General features: G+C 47.5%; 1 protein-coding gene across 14 annotated transcripts in view; it reads left to right on the top strand.

Annotated features, from left to right (window-relative positions):
- The window catches only part of RNF32 (ring finger protein 32), a 49,925-nt gene that overhangs the window by 11,075 nt on the left and 17,611 nt on the right, over positions 1–21,239 (top strand). The window contains exons 8-9 of one of the 14 annotated variants that reach the window (XM_027051217.2): positions 1,162–1,305; positions 3,343–4,726. The exons of 9 other annotated variants lie outside the window; for them this stretch is intronic. In XM_027051217.2, the coding sequence (XP_026907018.1) occupies positions 1,162–1,305; positions 3,343–3,405 (207 nt within the window). In that variant the 3' untranslated portion in view covers positions 3,406–4,726. Of the gene's footprint in view, positions 1–849; positions 1,138–1,161; positions 1,306–3,342; positions 4,727–12,829; positions 13,286–13,327; positions 14,298–21,239 lie in introns of those variants that run through there. 4 more of the 14 variants (XM_053217818.1, XM_027051222.2, XM_027051223.2 and 1 more) reach the window with 4 other exon arrangements.

The following is a 21,239-nucleotide window of genomic DNA, read 5'->3' as shown; positions in this document are numbered from 1 at the left end:
CGACGCGGGGCTCGAACTCAGGAACCGTGAGATGGTGACATGAGCCGAAGTCGGACGCTCAGCCGACTGAGCCACCTGGGTGCCGTTTAAACCTTTTTTTTTTATCGGTTACGTTTCCCTTTTTTGGCTTAGCAACTTTCCATCATCGAAGCCCAAACAGAAGGGACAGCCTTCGCACGGCGGAAGGAGCCGGCGGAGCCGGCGCTGCCACCCCAGCTCCGCCCTCATGCGCGTGTAACAGGACAGCGATAATCTCGACCTTGCAGCGGGGCCCGAACAAGTGGAGTTGTGTTGACAGAGGCCTAGCACACAGTAGGCGCTCAGCAGCGTGTGTCCATTATAAGTGCTGATACGTTGTTCGAGTTCATCTTTGTGTTACCTGCTTCAGATTCAGTGGTAGTGTATATTTTTTAAAGTTTATTTTTGAGAGACAGAGGGCAGGAGAGCGTGCACGTGTGAGTGGGGGAGGGGCGGAGAGGGAGAGAGAGAATCCCAAGCGGACTCTGCGCGGTCAGCACGGAGCCTGACTCGGGGCTCGAGCTCACAAGCTGTGAGGTCCTGACCTGAGCTGACATCAAGAGTCAGACACTTCACCACCTGAGCCTCCCAAGCACCCTGATAGTCCATATTGTTTTCGCTAGCGTGTCCTGTATGAGACTATGGCATTCTGACGTGAGGTGAGCTTTAAATCTCTAAGACAGAATTCACAGTCACACTTTCCTGTAGTCATTATGTATGGAAGTTTCCCTTACACATTTATTTAGATCTTTCCCACACTTACTTGTTTCTTTTTAGCCTGCACTCCCATTTGTAAGAATGAGTGATAGAAAATTACTCTTTACCGTATAGAGGGATCCCTCTTCTCCCCGTCGTTACCGCGCCTTCAGTGTGTAAAGCATAAGTGACCTCAGTCCCGTGCTTTGGGGGAAGAGGCTGATGTTCACGACGTGCTTCCTGGTTTTATCCGACTCCCAATCTGACCTTCTCGGGCGAGGTGCTGTCTCTGTGTATCTTTAAACCCCCCTTCCTCATCTGCGCCCTGGCTGGGGGGCTTCTGAGAGCGCCCGGAACTGTACAGGGGTCCTGGAGGTAAGTGCACTGAGGCTCCGCCCTCAAACAGGACGGTGCTGGGTGTTCCCAGGGCCCTTTCCGATCACTCAGGTCGTTGGTCCAGGCGACATAGTTACGGGTGTGTGCAAAAGAAAATTGGGACCTTGGCTGACTGTGATGGCATTATGTCCCGGATTTAATCAAGAAAACACAGCTGATTTGTGCTCAGGAGCAGGACAACACCAAATGCAACGTGTGAGTAAATAACCCTAAAACCCTGTGTCTCGAAGACAAGACCGCACCACTGATGGAGGGAGGAGAGGAGCTTGTAGGGCAAGGGCAGCCTGAGCGCGGGGGGGGGATGCACCACGAGTGCTGCCTGGCCCCACGGGAGGCGTCCTCTCGGGCCCACGGGGGACAGAGGCGCAGGGTGGCTCTGGCGGGTGTCCGGGGCCCGCAGCAGCCCCTGCTGGCTGCCCAAGTGGAGGTGGGCAGAGGGAGGGCGGGGGCTGTAGAGGGAGAATCCGCCATTCGATATAAGAAAAAACTATTTTCTGAGTCAACGATGCACGTTGTAGCGTGAACTGAGGAGCAAAACATATTTAGGGAAATGGGACAGTCCCGGTGAAAGCCCCCTGCCCACATCGGCGTACGGGGTGGACACGAGAAACGCCGTGCGTTCTTCAGCACCATCTACTGGACAGGAGGGACGGCCAATCGGCTACAACTCCCAAAGTTACTGCATAAGAAGAGTATGTGCCACCTCCGTTTGTCTTGGACAAGTGACCCTTTCCTCTGAGGGCGCTGACCTCCCTTCTGGCTCTCCGCTCTGCTGAGCTTTGTATCTAGTTTTTAAAAGTCCTTGTCCACCGACCAAGATAATGGGCTGCCCGCTGCTCACCGCAGTACACCTGTCTTCTGGCCAGTTAGCTGTCCCAGCGCCGTCCTCCGCCTTCCTCACACCCGCCATCTCTCCAGGGGTCACTCACTCTCAAGTCCGCGAACGGAGTTCTCGGCCTGCTATTTTCTCTACTCTGCACACTGACAGTAATTCTACTGACAGTAATTCTTAGTAATTCTAATGTGATAATGGCTTTCGAATCAGAAATTATTGATTTTTTTCTCTTAGAAAATTTTAATTACACATGATAGTCATTTTACCTATGCGTGTAAATTTTTCATTTGTATACGCCATCTTGTAATCATTTTTGAAAATATAGGCTACACTTTTTCACATAAAGCAGAGTCATGAGACTCGACCGATTCTATATCTACACACAAATATGTGCGCGCACACACAAACACACAATTACATACCCATGCACAGACACAACGTGTAAAGACACACACGGTGATTCAGATCGTTCTTCCCCAAAAGTATTGATTTAATGTTAGACTCAATTTGTTGCACAACTAGGCATTTTATAATTTTTTCAGCTGTCTTTTTTTTATTATTATTACTAACTCTGTAATCCTCACTCTCTCTGCTAGTTTCCTAAATCTCTGTAATTTCTTCTTACCTCATTCTACTCCCTTATCCCATTTGGCCATAAACACTGAAATCTATACCCAAGCCTCATTTTATTTTTTAAATGTTAATCCCAGTTATTTAACACACGGTATAATATGTTCCAGGTGTACAATGTAGTGATTCAACACCACATCACCCGGTGCTCATCACAAGTGCATCCTTAATCCCCCATCACCTGTTTCCCTATCCCCCACCCACCTCCTCTTTGGTGACCATCAGTGTGTTCTCTGTAGTTAAGAGTCTGTATCTTGGTTTGTCTCTCTGTCTCTCTTTTTTCCTTTGCTCATTTGCTTTGTTTCTTCGATTCCACATAAGAGGGAAGTCCTATGGTATTTGTCTTTCTCTGACTGACTGACTTGCTTAGCATTGTACTCTCTAGATCTGTCCGTGTTGTTGCACATGTCAAGATTACATTTTTTTATGCCTGAGTAATATTCTATTGTGTATATATACCACATCTCTATCCATTCATTAGTTGATGGGCACTTGGGCCGCTTCCATAATTTGGCTACTGTAAATAATGCTGCAGTCAACAGGGGTGTGTGTATCCCTTTGAGTTAGGGTTTTTGTGTTCTTTGGGTAAATCGCCAGTAGTGCAATTGCTGGGTCCTGGGGTGGTTCTCTTTTTAACTTTTTGAGGAACCTCCACACTGTTCTCCAGAGCGGCTGCACCAGTTTGCATTCCCAGCAGCAGCGCAAGAGGGTTCCCGTTTCTCCACACGCGCGCCAACACTTGCTGTTTCTTGTGCGTTTGATTTCAGCCATTCTGGCAGGTGCGAAGTGATGTGTCCCTGCAGTTCCGGTTTGCATTTCCCCGACGGTGACGATGAGCATCTTCTGTTTCTGTTGGCCGTCAGCATGTCTTCCTTGGAGAAATGTCTGTTCATGTCTTGCGCCGTCTTTTGATTGGATTATTCGGGGTTTTTTGGTGTTGACTTATGTAAGTTCTCCATGTATTTTGGACACTAGCCCTTTATCAGAGAAGCCATTTGCAAATATCTTCTGCCACTTGTAGGTTGTTTTCTAGTTTTGCTGTTTCTTTCGCCATGCAGAAACTTTTTATTTTGATGTAGTCGCAATGGTTTATTTTTGCGTTTGTTTCCTTTGCCTCAGGAGACATACCTAGAAAAATATCGCTACGGCCGATGACAGAGACATTGCTGCCTATGTTCTCCTCTAGGATTCTTATGGTTTCAGGTCTTACATTTAGGTCTTTAATCCATTTTGTTTTTGTTTTTTTATGTTTTATTTTTGAGAGAGACAGCGGGAGCAGGGTAGGGGCAGTGGGGTGGGGGTGGGGGTGGCGGGCAGAGGATCCAGAGCGGGCTCCGTGCTGACAGCAGAGAGCCCAATGCGGGGCTCAAACTCACAAACCATGAGGTCATGACCTGAGCTGAAGTTGGATGCTCAACCAACTGAGCCCCGCCGGTGCCCCGGTTTTCAATCCATTTTGAATTTATTTTCGTGTATGGTGTAAGAAAGCGGTCCTGTTTCATTCTTTCGCACGTGGCTGTCCAGTTTTCCCAGCACCACTTGCTGAAGGGACTGTCTTTTTCCTATAGAACATTCTTTCCTCTTCTCTTGAAGATTAATTGGCCTCATCATTGTGGGTTTTCCTCAGTCTGGATTTTCCATTCTGTCGCACTGACTGTGTGTCTGCGTCTGCACCGGCCCCGGACTGTGGTCACGACTACAGCTTTGTCAAGGTCACTTGAAGTCACACGGTTGCGGTGCATCCAACTTTGCTTCTCTTTTTCAAAACTGCTTTGGCTATTCGGGGTCTCTTGCGGTTCCACATACATTTTAGGGTTGCCAACCCTCATTTCATTTTAAATAAATGAAATGTGCATTTACCGTTAGGGGGTGTACTCGTAGTAGGTACACCCCCCTGCCACTGCTCCTGGTTGCGTATGTAGGCACATGCCTTACAACAGTTGTCCCCCCTTGCCCCTGAGGGGTGCATTCCAAGATCCCGGGGGGATGCTGGAAACCACACATGGCACCGAACCCTATATAAACCACATTTTTTCCTATACATACATACCTATGATAAAGTTCAATTTATAAATTAGGCACAGTAAGAGATTAACAATAACTGAGAGAACAATTATAATGATATCCTGTAATAAAAGTTATATGACTCTGGGTCACTCTCTCAAATATCTTACCGTCCTGCATTCACCTTTCTTGTGACGATGTGAGATGGTGAAATGCCCACGTGACAAGGTGAAGGGAGGCGAGTGACGTGGGACGTAGCGCTGGGCGCCCACTGACCTCTGATGATGCATCTGTTCCGGGACCACGGTTGACCATGCGTAACAAACTGGAGAGCGAGATCGCAGAGAAGGGGCGGCTGTATGTTTGAACGTCTGTGTGGGTGGAGCCCAGAGGCTGTCCTTTTCTACACAGACCGCTTCTCAGTCACTTATTGAATGGCTCTTGCAATTTAATGATTTTTCTCCTACGTTTTTCAAACTGACTTGCTAAGCTATAAGCATGGTCTATAAAGTGTTAATCTACAATTTTAATCTATAATTTTAAATGCAATGTGTTTTAGTGATATCCAAAAGATCATTGAACTACTTTATTGAATTTCACGTTACCCAGGATTCTATAGATGCATCCAGACCATGCGGCTGCATACACAAGTGATAGCCTGCGGAGAGCTCATACCAATAAATTACGATAAACTACTGGGTGAAAGAAAGACTGTCAAGGGATAAGATATCCACACAGTCTCAAAGTATCATCCCAAAGATCATATATAATTTACAAACAGCATGAGAAGGCTTCACACTGGAAAGGTCTGACAGACATCTCAGCCCAACAGACGAAATTACCGATAACCAGACAACCGGACGCTATGTATTCCTAATGTACGCAGAGTGCGCTAGGACAAAACATGACCTGTGCCCTTTCATGCCAAAAATGCTTCACCTGAAACCGGTCAAGAAAGCATGTAATCAGGCACCTGGGTGGCTCAGCTGATTAAGCACCTGACTTCGACTCAGGTCACGATCTCGTGGTTTGTGAGTTTGAGCCCCGCATAGGGCTCTGTGCTGACAGGCCAGACCCTGGAGCCTGTTTTGGGTTCTGTGTCTCCCTCTCTCTCTCAAAAATAAATAAACATGAAAAATAATAATAAATAAATAATAACAATTTAAAATAAAATAAATTGGGGCACCTGGGTGGCTCAGTCGGTTGAGCGACCGACCTCGGCTCCGGTCATGATCTCGCAGTTTGTGAGTTCGAGCCCCGCGTCGGGCTCTGTGCTGACAGCTCAGAGCCTGGAGCCTGCTTCGGATTCTGTGTCTCCTTCTCTCTCTGTCCCTCCCCAACTTGTGCTCTGTCTCTCTGTGTCTCTCAAAAATAAATATGTAAAAAAAAAAATAAAAAAACTTTTAAAAAAGATGTTCAACCTTACTCATAATTAAAGAAAACTCAAATGAAAAAAATCTGTTTCACCTACTAGATTAGCAAGAATTGGAAATTCTGATGATAATTATCTAGTATTGATGACCATGAGAGGAAAATGGACATTCTTACAAGCCATTGGCAGAACTAAGAATGTACTTCTGGCTGAAAGTTCTCTTTGAGCCCCCTAGAAATGGACCCTACAGATCTACATGTTTGTTTGCTAACATGTATCAATGACTGTGTTCACTATAGCGATGATTATGAGGGAGAAGGAATCATAAGCAGCTAGAGTCTGCCCCCAACTACATCCATACAGTGATTACCACACAGCAATTATAAAGACCACAGTAGATATGTATGTGGGGGTATAAAAAGATTTCCAAGAAGAGGCAACAAGAAAGGATAATGAGTAGGAAAGGTAACATGATAGGGCTGGAGTGCCACGGTGGCTCACGTGGTTGAACGTCCAAATCTTGGTTTCATGGGTTTGGGCCCCCCATCAGGCTCTCTGCTGGCAGCACAGAGCCTGCTTGGGATTCTCTCTCTCCCTCTCTCTCTGCCCGTCCCCCACTCACACTGTCTCTGATTCTCTCAAAATAAATAAATAAACTTAAAAAAAAAGATGATAGGGCTAAAATATAACTAACTACCACAAACATGATTGAGATGAATTTCCCCTATTAAATAACAAACTTGAATTACATTGAAAAAATCTAACAGACACACACATTAGAATCCAATGAAATAAAGATGCCCTATATAAAGGCATGCTCAAAAATGATGCATATGCAAAAAAAAGAAAATCACAGTAAAATCAATGACTATTAAAGTACACTTGGAAATTCAGAACCTAAATTATACACTGTTCCTGTGTTCATGACAGTGAGCACACTAGTATTCTGTGGTGTATGGCTAAAGCTGTACTTAGAGGATGATTAGTGTCATGCACACTTATTATTAAACAAGAAAGATGAAAGATCATGAACTAAACATTCAAATGAGAAAGCTATACTGATTAACACTAAAAAAAATTTAAATGCGGAAAGTAGAAAGTATAATGATAAAATAATTTGTTAGGATAAAAGTAAAACTGTAAGTGAAGCCAACAGCTGATATTTTGGGAAAAAGAAACTGAAGAGGAAAATTTCATCAGCATTTAAAAAACTAACAATGACTAGGTCTCACCAGAGTTAAAACAGGTAAAACAGAATGCAGACACATGGAATAGGAGGCATAACCGTATATGTAGAAATCATTTTAAAATGATAAAAGACTTGTATGCAAACTCATGCTGTTAAGTCTGAAAAATCATATCTCAATCTTTACTGAAAATACTAAATTAAATATCCATTCCTAATAATAACAGCAAACACGAGCTAGGTGACATTTCCTTATCAAAGTAAAGACCATACATCAGAAACTAAAAACACATTTTTTAGATAGTGAAACCCTAAAGATGTAAAATCAGTTACCCACTATCATCACACTTCGGTCAATCCTTACCAATGCAATAATACAAGAAAACAAAATATTTGTGTGTTTATGGGCATTATATAATAGTACATATATTATTTATACACATGGATTTAAAATCTATAAAATCATTTGAAGAATTAGAACTAAACTATTCGAAGATGTTCACATTCAAGATAAATATGCAAGAATTGTTTCTTATAGAGCAACAATAATCAGATATAAAGTGCAGGGGAAAAGGATCCCTTGCATAATAGTTAACAACTAAAATTAAACTTAACAAGGAATGTACAAGTACTGCTCAGAAAAAAATTTTTTCTGGGGGTGACATCAGCAACACAGCCACATAAAATGTCCCTCACTCATAACTGCCCCCCACCCATCAGCAGCAACAGTCTGGCATCCCACCACAGGTAAGAGTGCCTTTGTAGAACTGTGGAAGCCAGCACCAGAGGGTAAGGGACCCGGAAGGACTGTCGCCTGCCCATGGGTCCGGTAATAGGGATCACACCTTGGTTCAAGCTGTGGACCCCAAAGTGGCCTATGAACCTGCTCTGACCCTCTTGGCCAGTCCGTTGAGCCCCCAGAGAGCACTGCCTCAGACAATTACCCACATACAAGAGAACCTTTGGGAAGTCCAGGTTTCCCAAGGAAAAGTTCCATGACGCCCACAGGAATGCTTTGAAGAGGGTCAGAGGAGGAGTTAGACTTTACCCATGTCACCCTGCCCCAAGGAGGCACTCAGGGCCAAGAGAGGTCTTCTCCCCCATGATTTCTCCTGCAGGGGAATGTGAGAGCATGTGAGTGAGCACCCAGCCTCCTTGTCTGCGTGGGATGCTGCCAGAGAGGCTCCTCCTTCCATCCCGAGTACTGAGTCTTGAAATGCATAACGGGGGGTGGGGGGGGGGGTTGGGGGAAAAGAAGCTGGAAGTGCAGCAGATGGGCTCTCGGAGGGCAGGAAAGAGACAGAGTCCTACTGACTGTGCTGTGGCCCCCATTAAGAAGCCCCCCTGGGGGGTGCCTCACCTGCATATCCCCCCCAAGCGGCCCCCAGTGCTACATGTGCCTTGCCTACACCCTGCGGCTGGCTCCCTGTGCACACTCCTGATGGTGAGTGCAAGCTCTGGCAGGCAGCTAGTGAGCACATGCAGAAAGCCAGCCCCAATCTGTGGGTGAAGGAGAGACCACAGGCTTGAGCTGTGGCTTCACCATTGGGAAAGCCAAAGGAAGGCCATCAGCACCCAGCCGGGAGCCATCCAGAATCCAGAGAAGGCATCCGAGCATAAGAATTCCGCCGCAAGAGGGAGCAAGACCTGTGGGGTAGGAGAGAAAGCCTCTGAGCCCAGAGCAGGGCTGTGACAGAAGGTACTGCTCTCCTGAGGCCAGCCAGCAAAGAACAGGAGGCAACTGCTACTTTGCCATGAAGACAGCAACACGGGACCTCAAGGAACTTGAAAACCAAGGGGACATGATCCCACCAAAGGATCTCAGCAACCTTCCAATAACCAACCCCAAAGACCTAGAGAGCTACACTTTACCTGGGAAAGAGTTCAAAATAGGTGTTTGAAGGAAGCTCGGTGAGGGGCAAGAAAACACAGAAGGAGGGGCACCTGGGTGGCTCAGTCGGTTACATGTCCAACTTGGGCTCAGGTCATGATCTCACGGTTCATGGGTTCGAGCCCCACATCAGGCTCTGTGCTGACAGCTCAGAATCTGGAGCCTGCTTCGGATTCTGTGTCTCCCTCCCTCTCTCTGCCCCTCCCCCACTCTCTCTCTCTCAAAAATAAAATTTAAAAACTTAAAAAAAACACATCTGAGCATTGGAGCATCTGATGAAATCAGGGAAATGATACATGAACAAAATGACAAGTTCAACAGACAGAAACAATAAAGAACCAAATACATTCTGGAGCAGAGAACAGAGATAGAAAGCATCCCTATCAGATTGGATGAAGCAGAAGGAAGAATCTGTGATCTAGAAAAAAGGAAATTTGAAATTATCCAGTCAGAGGAAAACAAAAAGAAATTTAAAAAAGTGAAGAAAGCATACCGTCCAAGGAAACGGTCTGTGAATTATGAGAGTCTCAGAGGAGAGAGGAGGTAGCACAGAGAAATAGTGACTGAGAACTTCCCAAATTGGCGAGAGATTTGGATAGTCAAGTTGATGAAGTCACCAAACAAACGCAATTTAAAGAGATCTTCCCCCAAAACACATTCTAATAAAACTCAAAAACCAAAGAATCTTAAAAGCAGCAGGAGAAAAACCACACTCACAAGGGAACACCCATGAGGCTGTCTGCAGGTCTCTCGACGGAGACCTCGGAGGCCAGGAGAGAGCAGGACGAAATATTCCAGGTGCTGAAAGGCAGATCCTCCAACGGAGAACACTCTCCCTGGCAAAGGTGTGCTTCAGAGATGAAGGAGACAGACCAGACTGAGGGGGGTCCTCAGCACTAGGCCAGCCTCACAAGAAATGCCACCAGCTCTTCCTCGAGCTGACACGAAAGGGTGCTAATGAGCAACGTGAACGTGTATCGCTGCATACAACACAGCAGCGAAAGTAGGTGCGCGGGCACATCCAGATTCCTCTAACACTGTAATGTGGTGGGTGTTAAAGTCTTAACTGTCTAGATTAGAGGACAAAAGTATTACAGATAACGATAGGTACAATAGTTTGTTGATGAATACACAATATAAGAAGAGGTCAACTGTGACATCAAAAACATAAAATGGGGGCAGTAAAAGGGTGGAGGTTTTGTCTGGGATGGAAGCTAGGTTCTTATCAGTGTAAAATAGATTGTTACATCTATACAAGGTCTTAGCAAGGCTTGCGATAACCCCAAAGCGAAACCCACCAGGAGAGAATGAAGAGGGTCAGAGCACACCCCTGTGGGAAATCAATTCACAAAGAAAAGCAACAAGAGAGGAGGAAAGGAACAAGGAACCACAAAAAGAGCTGTCAAACAATAGGTCACTTCTCCAACCCAAAGGCGAGAAATGGCTAGACGGACTAAGAAAACAAGACACAGCCCGCGAAAACTATACACAGCCCGCGAGACTCACTGCAAGGACACACAAGCTCCGAATGAAGGGGCAGAGAAAGTACTCTGTGTGGACGGAAGCCCAAAGAGAATGGGGACGCCCATGCTTCTCATCTGACAAAACAGACTGTAACTCAAAAGCTATAACAAGAAACAAAAAAGGTAACTAGATAATGTTAGTGATCTAGTTGGGGTGAGTTCATCAAGAGAATATAACAGAAATTAACTCAAAATGGATTAAAGACTTAAATTTAAGACCTGACACCACAAAATTTCTAGAAGAAATCCAGGAAAAGTCTCCTTGACGTTGGTTTTTGGCAATGGTTTTCTGGATATAACAACAAAAGCACAGGAACAAAAGCAAAAACAAATACATGGGACTGTGTAAAACTAGAAAGTCTCTGCACACAGCAAAGAAAACAGTCAACACAGTGAAAAGGCAGTGAATGGGGGAATATCTGATAAGGGATTAATTCATATCCAAAACACATAAAGAACTCGTAAAACTTACCCAAAAAATCTGATTAAAAAATAGGCAGAGGGGCTAAACAGACACTTTTCCAAAGAAGACGTCCAGGTGGCTGAGGGACACGCGAACACACGAACAGATGCTCATCATCAGCATCAGGGAAAATGCAAATCGAACCAGAGAAGAGCACCTCGCACCTGTCAGAGTGGCAGTGATGAAAAAGACAAGAAGTAACAAGTGTCGGTGCGAATGCCGACGAAAGGGAGGCCTTGTGCACTGCTGGTGGGAATATAAATTGATGCAACCTCTGTGGCAAACAGGATGGAGGCTCCTCAGAAAATTAAACACGGGGGCGGGGGGGCCCGGGTGGCTCAGTCGGCTAAGCGTCCGACTTCGGCTCAGGTCATGATCTCGCGGTTTGTGGGTTCGAGCTCCGTGTTGGGCTTTGCAGTGACAACGCTGAGCCTGCTTCGGATTTTCTGTCTCCCTCTCTTTCCGCCTCTCCCCCTGCTCGCTCTCACTCTCTCAAAGCTAAATAAACATTAAAAGTTTTTAAAGGAAATTAAAAATAGAACTTTCAATATGACCCAGCAATCCCACTTCTGGGTGCTCATCTGAAGGAATCGAAGTCAGTATCTTGGAGACAGAGCTGCATTATTCACAGCAGCCAAGACATGGAAACAACGTGCGTGTCCGTTGAAAAAAAGAAATCCTACTTGTGATGACACAGAGGAGCCTCTAAGGGCATTGTGCTAAGTGAAGTCAGTCAACAACAAATAGCATATGATGTCTCCTACACATGGAATCTGAAAAAGTCGGACTCACAGAAACAGCACGGTGGTTGCCGGGGGCTGGGGGGAGGGTGTGAGGTGGGGGGACGTTGGACAAAGGGGGTAAACTTCCAGTTACAAGAAGAGTACGTCCTGGGGTGTCGTGTGCCGCGGGTGACCGTCCTCAGAGACCCCGTCTCCTGCGCAGCAGTTAGACGCAGTGGCTTTCCTGCTCTCTCCAGCCTGGTCTGCAACAATTCAGCAGATGTCTTTGCTGACAAGCAAACGATCATCTTTATTTGAACTTTATTTGAACCTTGGAATATTTGCTTATATGTATATTAAAGTTTGGGGGTTCCGACTATTGTGCCCTTTTAAAGATGAATCGTGTGAGTAGAATACATATTTCACAGTTCGGAAGTGCAGCAGCCTAATGGCAAATAGACGTTAGACCCAGGAAGCACCTGTGCGCCCCTGCCTGAGCGGAGAGAGTGGTCATGTCACCCAGAGGGACTTTATAAAAGGCTACCTTGTGTCTTGGTTTGATAGAGCACACTGTTTTATAAAAATATTTAGATAGCATTTTTCTATGAGAGACGATTTTATTACTTTCGTCAAGAAACAAACTTGTATGTTTTAGTTAAAAAAAAATTTTTGAACTGAGTGTTTTCCTTGAAATACCTATAAAAGTATTTTGTTGAACATAAGCTTGCCCAGTAATATGCAGCTTTAAAACCTAGGAAGCTCAGATGAAGATATTTGACATAAAAATACAACTCCTGGTCTTGGTCGCTCATCACCCCTCCTGCCGGCGTTCCAGAGCTAAGCATGTGCGCTCCCAGAGCTAAGCGGGTGTGCTCAGGTCCAGCTTCAGGAGTTTTCCTAGTAATCCCCCCTTTAGAAAAAGCAAATTCCAAAGCCAGAACGAACAATGACTTAATCAAGGCTCCTCTGGGTGGGAGCCTCACTTTGTAGCTTTGTAATGTAGTCAGTGACATTCCAGAAATGCCAGGTTTTCCTACAGAGGCTCGCCTTTCGCCTTTCGGTGCTGCCTTGTGACGCCTGTGCCTTTTCACAGGCCTGTTCGCTTACTGCCCTGCCCACGACCCAAGTGTGCACGGAGCTGCCTGTCCGCGAACGGTGAGAGGTGGCATGTTTGAAGTCTAGAAGCTGGAGAGCCTACAGAGCCAACTGTGCAGGAAGTATATGCTGTCCTCAGGGAGAAAGAAGTCTGCACTCGATAGGAAAGGAAGGCAAAGAGGGATTGCAGTGTGACATTTGAGACACAATAAATGAGGAAGTGCCTGTTTCGTCTCAAGCTTCAAGGTCTCGCCGAGATGGGTATGCGTTTAATACCGTGGATTAGGTGAGCTCAGGTCATTCTGTTTTTACAAACTGACCTCTCTTACCTGTAACAGAACCGCGGCCTTGCGTGCTCCTTCCTCTGTTGCGGGGGATTAACGAGACCTCTCCTTTAGTTTCTGTGCACCAGTTGGGTGTTGACCGATCAATAAAGAGGTGGTCTTTCTACAAATGTTAATGCTTCCATACGCTGAGAATCCCTTTTTTTTTGCAGATTCGCCTTGCTTTAAAAAAATAATCACCGGCACATTCCCAACTGACCCAGAGCCAAGTGATGTCGTGTTACAATGTGGGCTCTTTTAAATAGGTTGTGGAAAGAACAGAACGGATCAAACGTTGGGTTTTGTCCCCGAGAGTGTCAGAGAATGAAGCTGGCACTGCCGGGGACGGCGCAGCAGTCCTGGGGCTCTCTTGCAACAAGGCTCAGTGAACTCAGATCAGAGCCGCCCGGAAAGGTCAGGAAAGCCGCTGTGCTCCTGTCCCCGGTGTGAACAGAAAGCCCCAGTGTTGCCCAGAAGGCAGTGGTTGGTCCTTGAGGCCTTTGATCCTTATCTAGAAATTCTGCTAGCACATGTCGTACAATTGAGGGATGGTCTTTTATTGCTGCAATTAAAACTTTTCAAATGCATTATATTATCTCCACCCAAGCTAAAAGTCCTGACCGTTGTTTAAAAAAGTAAGCTTAGTGATTTGTCAGATGCTGTGGTTGACTTTGGGGGCTGCCCGCTCCCACACCCTCCTACATGAGATTTCCCTTACTTTTTTCATTTACATCTCACCAAACAGCATAATGGTCTTAAAGTTTGTTTAGTCCTGTGACTGCCTTTATCACACGGAGACGGCAAACATTCTGTTGCTAACTTGAAGTGGCTCCAAGCAGCAAGACTGGGAGGATATTAAACCAGTAAAAGCTTATCAACTGATTCATTGATATGCTGTAAATTCCAGCCTTTTCATTTTGCTTTTGAGGGTGGTCATAAGTCAACACATTAGTAAGCAATTTGCTGACATCCAGACGGATCACTTAGCGAGGCCTCCCGGGCAGACAAAGTTCACCTGGGTACTTTTGTTCGTAGATTGTTTTTCGTGTTTAGCCAGTAATGTTACTGGTAAATGACCAGTAATTGCTTTGCATATCAATAACCTGAACTCTTAGTTGATTTATCCAATATCTGAAGTATGAGACTTGAAAGGAAAAATGTATGAAGACATTCACTCTCTTTAAAGTGGAATATTTTATACATTTTGTTCCTGTAGAGTGAATATTAACCATTGGTTTAAAAACTAGACTCAATTGTCTTTTTTTTTTTTTTTTTGGCCAGTTCTTGCCCTTTCAATTACTAAGGGCATCTGACGCTAATAACAGGAAGGAAGTAAAGAAGGACACTGAACACCTAAGAATTCGAGATTTAAGAAATAGTTAATCATAGCTACACTTAGGCCATGGCTCTGAATTGGCCACAATAGGTGGTGGATAAGTACACGGTGATTTAACTTGGTAATATCACCCTTGCTGACTTTGAATGTGTGAAGCTACAAGAATAAGGTCACACCGGTTCACTTTTAGAAATTTGCTGTAGATACATACTGAAGGATCTGCAGTGTATGTATTAACGAGCTAATGTCAATGGTACGATCATAAGCTAAACGCCAAGCTTATTGAATCTTGGTAGTTGGAAGTAGCTTCAAAATCATTCCTCATTGGCATTGTTCCTTTTTTTAAATCCCAAAAAACACCCTTTAGAATGTATACGTTGGGGGATATATGTGTCCTCCTTTCTAATCTACAAACGTAAAATCAATTTTTTTTAACGAACGCTAAGGGCCTCAGCGCCAATCAGATTCGTCCCTGAATGTAAGGAACTCCTTCCAGGCGCTAAGAAATACACACAGAAGAGATGAGAGCATCCAGCCGATGACAGGTGCCCGTGAGGGGCCAGAAGTGCTCTGTGAGAGTTGAGAGCGAGCTCATTTGCTATGAGCCCACGCACACCGGGCGTCCTCGCGGTCTTCAGGAGTCATTCGTGCAGGGGAGTCATGGAAACAGGGGAACGTGACAGTTATTCATGGGACTCTGTCAGTGACTTTGGCCGGCTGGGAAATTCCTACAGGGAAGTAATGAGAGGCCCCAGGGGACCTCGGCCTCCAGCCAGGCCCAGGATGGGGGGTTGGGGATCAAGGCAGAGGTGGTGAGGGCAGTGCTCCCAGAAGGCCACTCGGGCATCAGAGGAGAGCTGGAGGCAGCCCGGGCTCCTCCCACCACACAGGGCCCCGCCCCCTCGTTCCCACCTGGCCCCTCCCACCTGCTGCCGCCCTCGAAGCTGTCAGACGCCCCGCCCCGCACACACCCTGTTTCCCTCTAACTCTGAGCCCCCCCCCCCCCCCCCGCACCGGGCTCCCCTTGTTCCCACCCTGCCTTCCTGCACACGGGCACCTGGGTCCGGGGCTGGCCCCGTGTGCACCGTGGGACGGCCACGCTCCCGGCCCGTTAATCGTGTGGCACGCAGACACTCCGCGGTAAAGTTATTCAGCCTAGATTGAATACGCTGCATTTTAATAGTCCTTAACCACCATTACACATAAAAGGAATTGTTACTTTTCTCATTTATGAAATACTTTTAATTTCACCTAAGCAAGAAAGTGTGATTTGTTAACAAGTGTGAAAATGACATTACATCTGTTAGGCAGGCCAGTAGATATGAAATATAAATTAAGTCACACTGTGGGGCACAGCACTCCAGATGGCTTCCAGTGACCCATGCCTGCGGTTCTGTGCTTTACAAAACCCGCCCAGGTCCCTCCCTGCCCCCCAGATCCCCAGGGCCAGCTCCTTGAGGGGGGTCCCTCTCTGCTGCACCCACCTTCCCCGGGAGAGACAACAATAACTTGTGTCGTTAACGTCAACTTCAAAAAGTAGCGAGTGTCCCAGAAATACAAAGAAATGGAGGGGACAGGAAGTGAAATGGGGAGCACGGGGTTCGGGGCAGGTAGAGATGGGGGTGCAGACACAGACGGGATGGGGAGCAGCTCCCGGGAGCACAGGGGCACGGTGGGGAGCAGCCGCCGGCTCTTGCTGAGCTGAGGGCACTCAGCAAAGGGCTGGGCTGGCGCAGTCCGGGACCACCGGGACCCTTGTTCCTCGCTGGCCACTACCCGGCTGCCTGCCCACCCCTCGTTCTGCCCTGGTGTCTTTTGTCTGCTATTAAATGTTGTTCCAAGCAGAGAAGAATGTTTCAATTATTAGCTTAAATTTTATGCTGTGCGAGGCCAATTTTAAGCGCAAACACGAAAGCATTTAGTTCACGTGTGGAACCTGCAAAAGTACACAGTGTGCGTCTCCTGCCTCATACGTGTATATCTAACGCTTACCCACACAGATAAATTGTCCAATAAAACTGGGTCTGAGCCCTCAGCGCATGGCAGGGAAGGGACCCTGGATGTCCTCGTGTCCCCCCTTCCTTCTGTGCCGTCGCCTCCCATCTAAGTGGCTGCAAGGAAGCCACTTAGATGTGACGCGCCAAAAACAGGACATGAAGGCCGTGTCCAGGAACCAGAATTCAGGAGCGAAAGAGCATGGGGACGGGGCGGCAGCTTGAAGCAGACAGGCTACGAATTTTGCATATGGGAATGATGCACAGCCTTCAGAAGCCCCAGGATCCCCAGTGTGATTAAAACACTAAGGAAGAAGGGCATGTCTAGTGAAACTACAGCCTTCTCAGAAGTGATGGCAGAAGCCGGAAGACTGAGCACAGCACCTCTGGGACTTGCGTGAGGCACTAACAGCCTTGAATGCCACACACACCAAAGGAGGGTTCCAGCGAGAAGCATGGCAGGGCGCCCGGCTGGCTCGGTCGGAAGAGCAGGTGACTCCTGACCCCAGGGTTGTGGGTTCAAGCCCCACGCCGGGCATAGAGATTACTTAACAAAAGAAAAAAGAAAAAAGAGAGGCAAAGGAAAGACACTTTCAGACAAAAATGCCTTCACTAGAGGAGATTCTGAAAGGTGCCTTTCAGGAAGAAAGAAAATGGTCCCAGGTTCCAAGATGCAAGAAGGGTGAAGTACAAGGTGGTAAAAATGTGGACAAACCTAATAGGCACAGGCTCTGTAGAGCAGGACCACTAACGTCTTCTAGCGTAAAAGAGAGGAAGGGACAGCTTGAACACACAGAATCCCCCGCTAACGTGCTCGGGGACCCTCGCTTACGTGGCGGGGTGAAAATTCCGACTGACCTCAGACGTTACTCATTTTAATATACATTTGTAGGGTGGCTGCTGAAGGAACTGAAATGGAGTTTTAACCTTCAAATTAGCAGAGAGAAAAAGAGAGAGAGAGAAATGTCAGCGGAAGAAAAGAGCAGAGAGAAAGGTAAGCCAATGGCAAGACAACTCGAAAATACAGAACAGGACGGACCAACGTCCCGCTGGATGGATCGGTCAGCACAAGCCCCGTCACATGACTTCGAAGGGGCTGTTGTGTGTGAGAACAAGAATAAGGTATGTAAGAATGGGTGCATAGACACACACACACACAGAAAACGACAGGAAAATCTGGGGTGCTGACATCAGACAAAGCAGATATGAAGCAAAGGCATTGGGGACAGTGACACCCAGGACCTGTGGCACACGCACTCCTTCAAAATACAAATACATCACTTATAAAAACTGACCACAGAAATTCTCATCATAGCATAAGGCATTTAAAACACAGAGGGGCACTTGCGTGGCTCCTTTGGTTAAGCATCTGACTTCGGCTCAGCTCAGGTCATGATCTCACGGTTCATGAGTTCGAGCCCCGCGTCGGGCTCTGTGCTGACAGCTCGGAGCCTGGAGCCCGCTTCGGATTCTGTGTCTCCCTCTCTCTGCCCCTCCCCTGCTTGCACTCTGTCTTTCTCTCTCAAAAATAATAAACATTAAAAAAAATTAAATGTGTACATCATGGTCTCTGACCACAGTGTGCATAAGCTAGAAATTTAAAATAATTTTTAAATAACTAGAGATATCTCACACACTTGGAAATACAGAAACAGTTCTAAATAACCCCTTGGTAAAGAAGAAATTACAATGGAAATTAGAAAATATTTTGAACTGAATTGACAGCAAAATACATATCAAAACTTATGGATTACTAAAGCAGTATATTTCTTCTATACTCAGTATCTGTTGTAAGGTCAACATTTGAGTATAGAATTAGTTTATAATTCTCACATATTATAACATATCCGAAGCATTTATTGACTGTTTTGCTATATGGCACCAGTTAGCATTAAGATTGGCCTACTGAGGGGCGCCTGGATGGCTCAGTCAGTTAAGCGTCCGACTTCGGCTCAGGTCATGATCTCATGATCTGTGAGTTCAAGCCCCGCGTCAGGCTCTGTGCTGACAGCTCAGAGCCTGGAACCTGCTTCGGATTCTGCGTGTCCCTCTGTCTCTCCCTCCGCTGCTCGCCCTCTGTCTCTCAAAAAAAACAAAAAAAAACAAATTAAAAAAAAAAAAAAAAAGATCCATCCCCCCCCCAGATTTACTCGCCGCATCTGCAAAACTGGCCGGGCCATGTTTTCAACAAGTGCTGAGGGAGAGCCTGCCGTGGTCAGGGCACATCCCAGGCCCTTGAGAAATGTAAACGTGTTTGAAAACCCTTGAAAAACACCACAGGGCGTCATCAGTGTGAGGCACAGCACCCCCAGCCCCCAAGTTTGTAGCAATAAAGGCAATGAGGCATGTGCCAAGGGCACTGAGGGCAGGAGGAGGTTGGCCTGGGGAGGTGACACTTGGGGTTGTCCTCACCAGGGCCACTGGGGAGTCACCAGACACAGCTGTTCAGAGCTGTCCCCTCTGTTTCCATCTACCGTGCTTTATCTCAAGCTGTGAGAGGTCATCGATGTGTCAGAACAGCGGGGACTCCTTCAGCCATCCTGGGCAGATACGCGTATGTCTGTTATCACATACAACATACACGATAATATAGGTGTGTGTGTGGCCTCCACATTTATTCTGTTGCCCTCTGAAGTGACCTCTGACCGCTCACAGTGATACCTCAACACCTGGAGTCGGGCACTCACACTCCCAGGTATGGTAAAGAAAGCTGTGTCAAATAACTTTGACGCTTACAAGTAAGCGGGTGACTTCTGTGACAGCAGCCCTCCGTCTCCGGAGAGACAGTTCAGATGCAGCTATCTGTGGCCCCCAGGTTCCGAGCCCCAGGTCGGGGGTAGGGCTGAGACTCCCGGGGGTGCCGCTGCTCCCAGGACCAGGCTTGAGGATCGGCACCCAAATCAACCGCTCTCACACTCGTGCACCTTCTCCAGACAGCACTTCTGTGCTCGAAATAATTTGAGAACATGCCTTGTAACCCGAAATCTTTTGTTAGGTCTGGAAGAGAATGTGGCCCCTTTTTTTTCTGAGGCATAATTTTGGAGGAAGAAAAGATCTTACATTCCAAGTATGCATGAGGAATCGCTCTCACTTCAAGAGAACTCACTCCCAGGGCACACGGACTGTGCAATATGAAGTTGAAGGCGGTCATACAGATTTCCGAGGAATTCTCCCTTTTACATGGTAGGGACACGCCTACTCTCAGTCATTGGTATAGAGGTTATCAAATAGTCAAAAGGCCAAAACACAAAGGAAATAAAACTCAAGGCCCTAGGAGACACGGCCTGCTGACGAACGTAAGTCACAGTGACGATTACAGTCGGTGTGGAAGAGAACGTGATTGCTAAAGAGAAGAGCATGTTCCTCCGGGCCTCTCAGCACAGGTGTTCCCTGATTTACGATGGCACCAGGTCCCCGTAAACCCATCGTACGTCAACAACATCATGAAGTCAAAAATGCATTCGGTACACCTAACCGACCCAAGACCCCAGCTTAGCTCAGCCCGCCTTGACTGTGCTCGGAACGTTCACGTTGGCCTACGGTGGGGCAGAATCGTCTAACGCAAGCCTCTTTTACAACAAAGTGTCGAGTATGTCCTGTGATGCACGGGAGGGCTGCACCGGAAGGGACGGGAATGGCTGGGCGGGTGCGGCCGGCGGTCGGTGTGTCGGCTGTTGACCCTCGTGATCGCGTGGCTACTGGGAGCCGCGGCCACCGCCCGGCATCACGGGGGAGGATCAGACCGCCTGTCACTAGCCCTGGGAAGATACTGAAATTCGAAATTCGAAGTATGGTTTCTACTGAGTGTGTACCACTTCCACACCATCGTAAAGTTGAAAACTTTAAAGTCAAACTGCTGTAAGTTCGGGGGCGTCTGTATGGCTAAAAAACAATTGCAAACAAACCCCCGAAACACGAGTGCCTGGAAGATTCAACCGTCAGCCATGCGGACGCCTGTCGTGGCACAGCGTGGCCTTTCCCTGACACTCGGCGATCATCCTTATAACACCCGGGGACGAAGGCCCGCGCGGGCTCGCTCACCACAGCCACCCCTCCCTTCCTGCGTGTCCCCTCGTCGTCTTGTGGGAGGGAGAAGAAGAAGCAGAGGGCACACCACATCCCTGCGGGCACCTTGTGAGGTCTGACCTTGGAGAAGCAGCCCCAGAGGTGACTTAAACACCGTGTTCAGCCGGGTCGGTCCACATCAGGGACACACGAGACGTCCACAGACCAGAACACTCGAAAGCTGGAAGTCCCGCACATCCAGGATGTGTCCCCCGCATCACATCTAATTGTCTCTGAGATTCCGATAGGCTCAGTTTGCCTCACCAAGCCCGACGACATGGGACGGACCACATGGGTCCCTCGATCAGGACGCCTCCAACTGCTGGAGCAAATGCCCCCCAAACTTCAGTGACCGAAAGTAGGAGCCTCGGTGCCACCCACGAGTGCGGCGTGCCGGCCGGTAGAATGCGGGCACCGTCCCCCGCAGCCCCGTGCCCCGCCGTCCCCGGGGCCCCGAGACCCCACTTCCACGTGGAGGACCTATGCCGCGCGGCCTCACCTGGCACAGGAGGGATGGCAGTCACGGTTTCCAGATGAGACGGCAACTTCTGAAGACAGCTCTGCACTGGGGGGGCGGGGGGGGGGGGGGACGGCAAGAGGGCAGGCGGGTGGCGGCCACCAGCGTCACCCCCCCGGCACCGGCGATTCCATTGCTACTCAGAGCAGCCTGCAAGCATCTTACAAGCAGCC

Source organism: Acinonyx jubatus, chromosome A2 (assembly GCF_027475565.1).
Source record: "Acinonyx jubatus isolate Ajub_Pintada_27869175 chromosome A2, VMU_Ajub_asm_v1.0, whole genome shotgun sequence".
NCBI classification, from domain to species: domain Eukaryota; kingdom Metazoa; phylum Chordata; class Mammalia; order Carnivora; family Felidae; genus Acinonyx; species Acinonyx jubatus.
The sequence above is the reverse complement of the archived record's forward strand: the minus strand, read 5'-3'. Positions and strand labels throughout refer to the sequence as shown.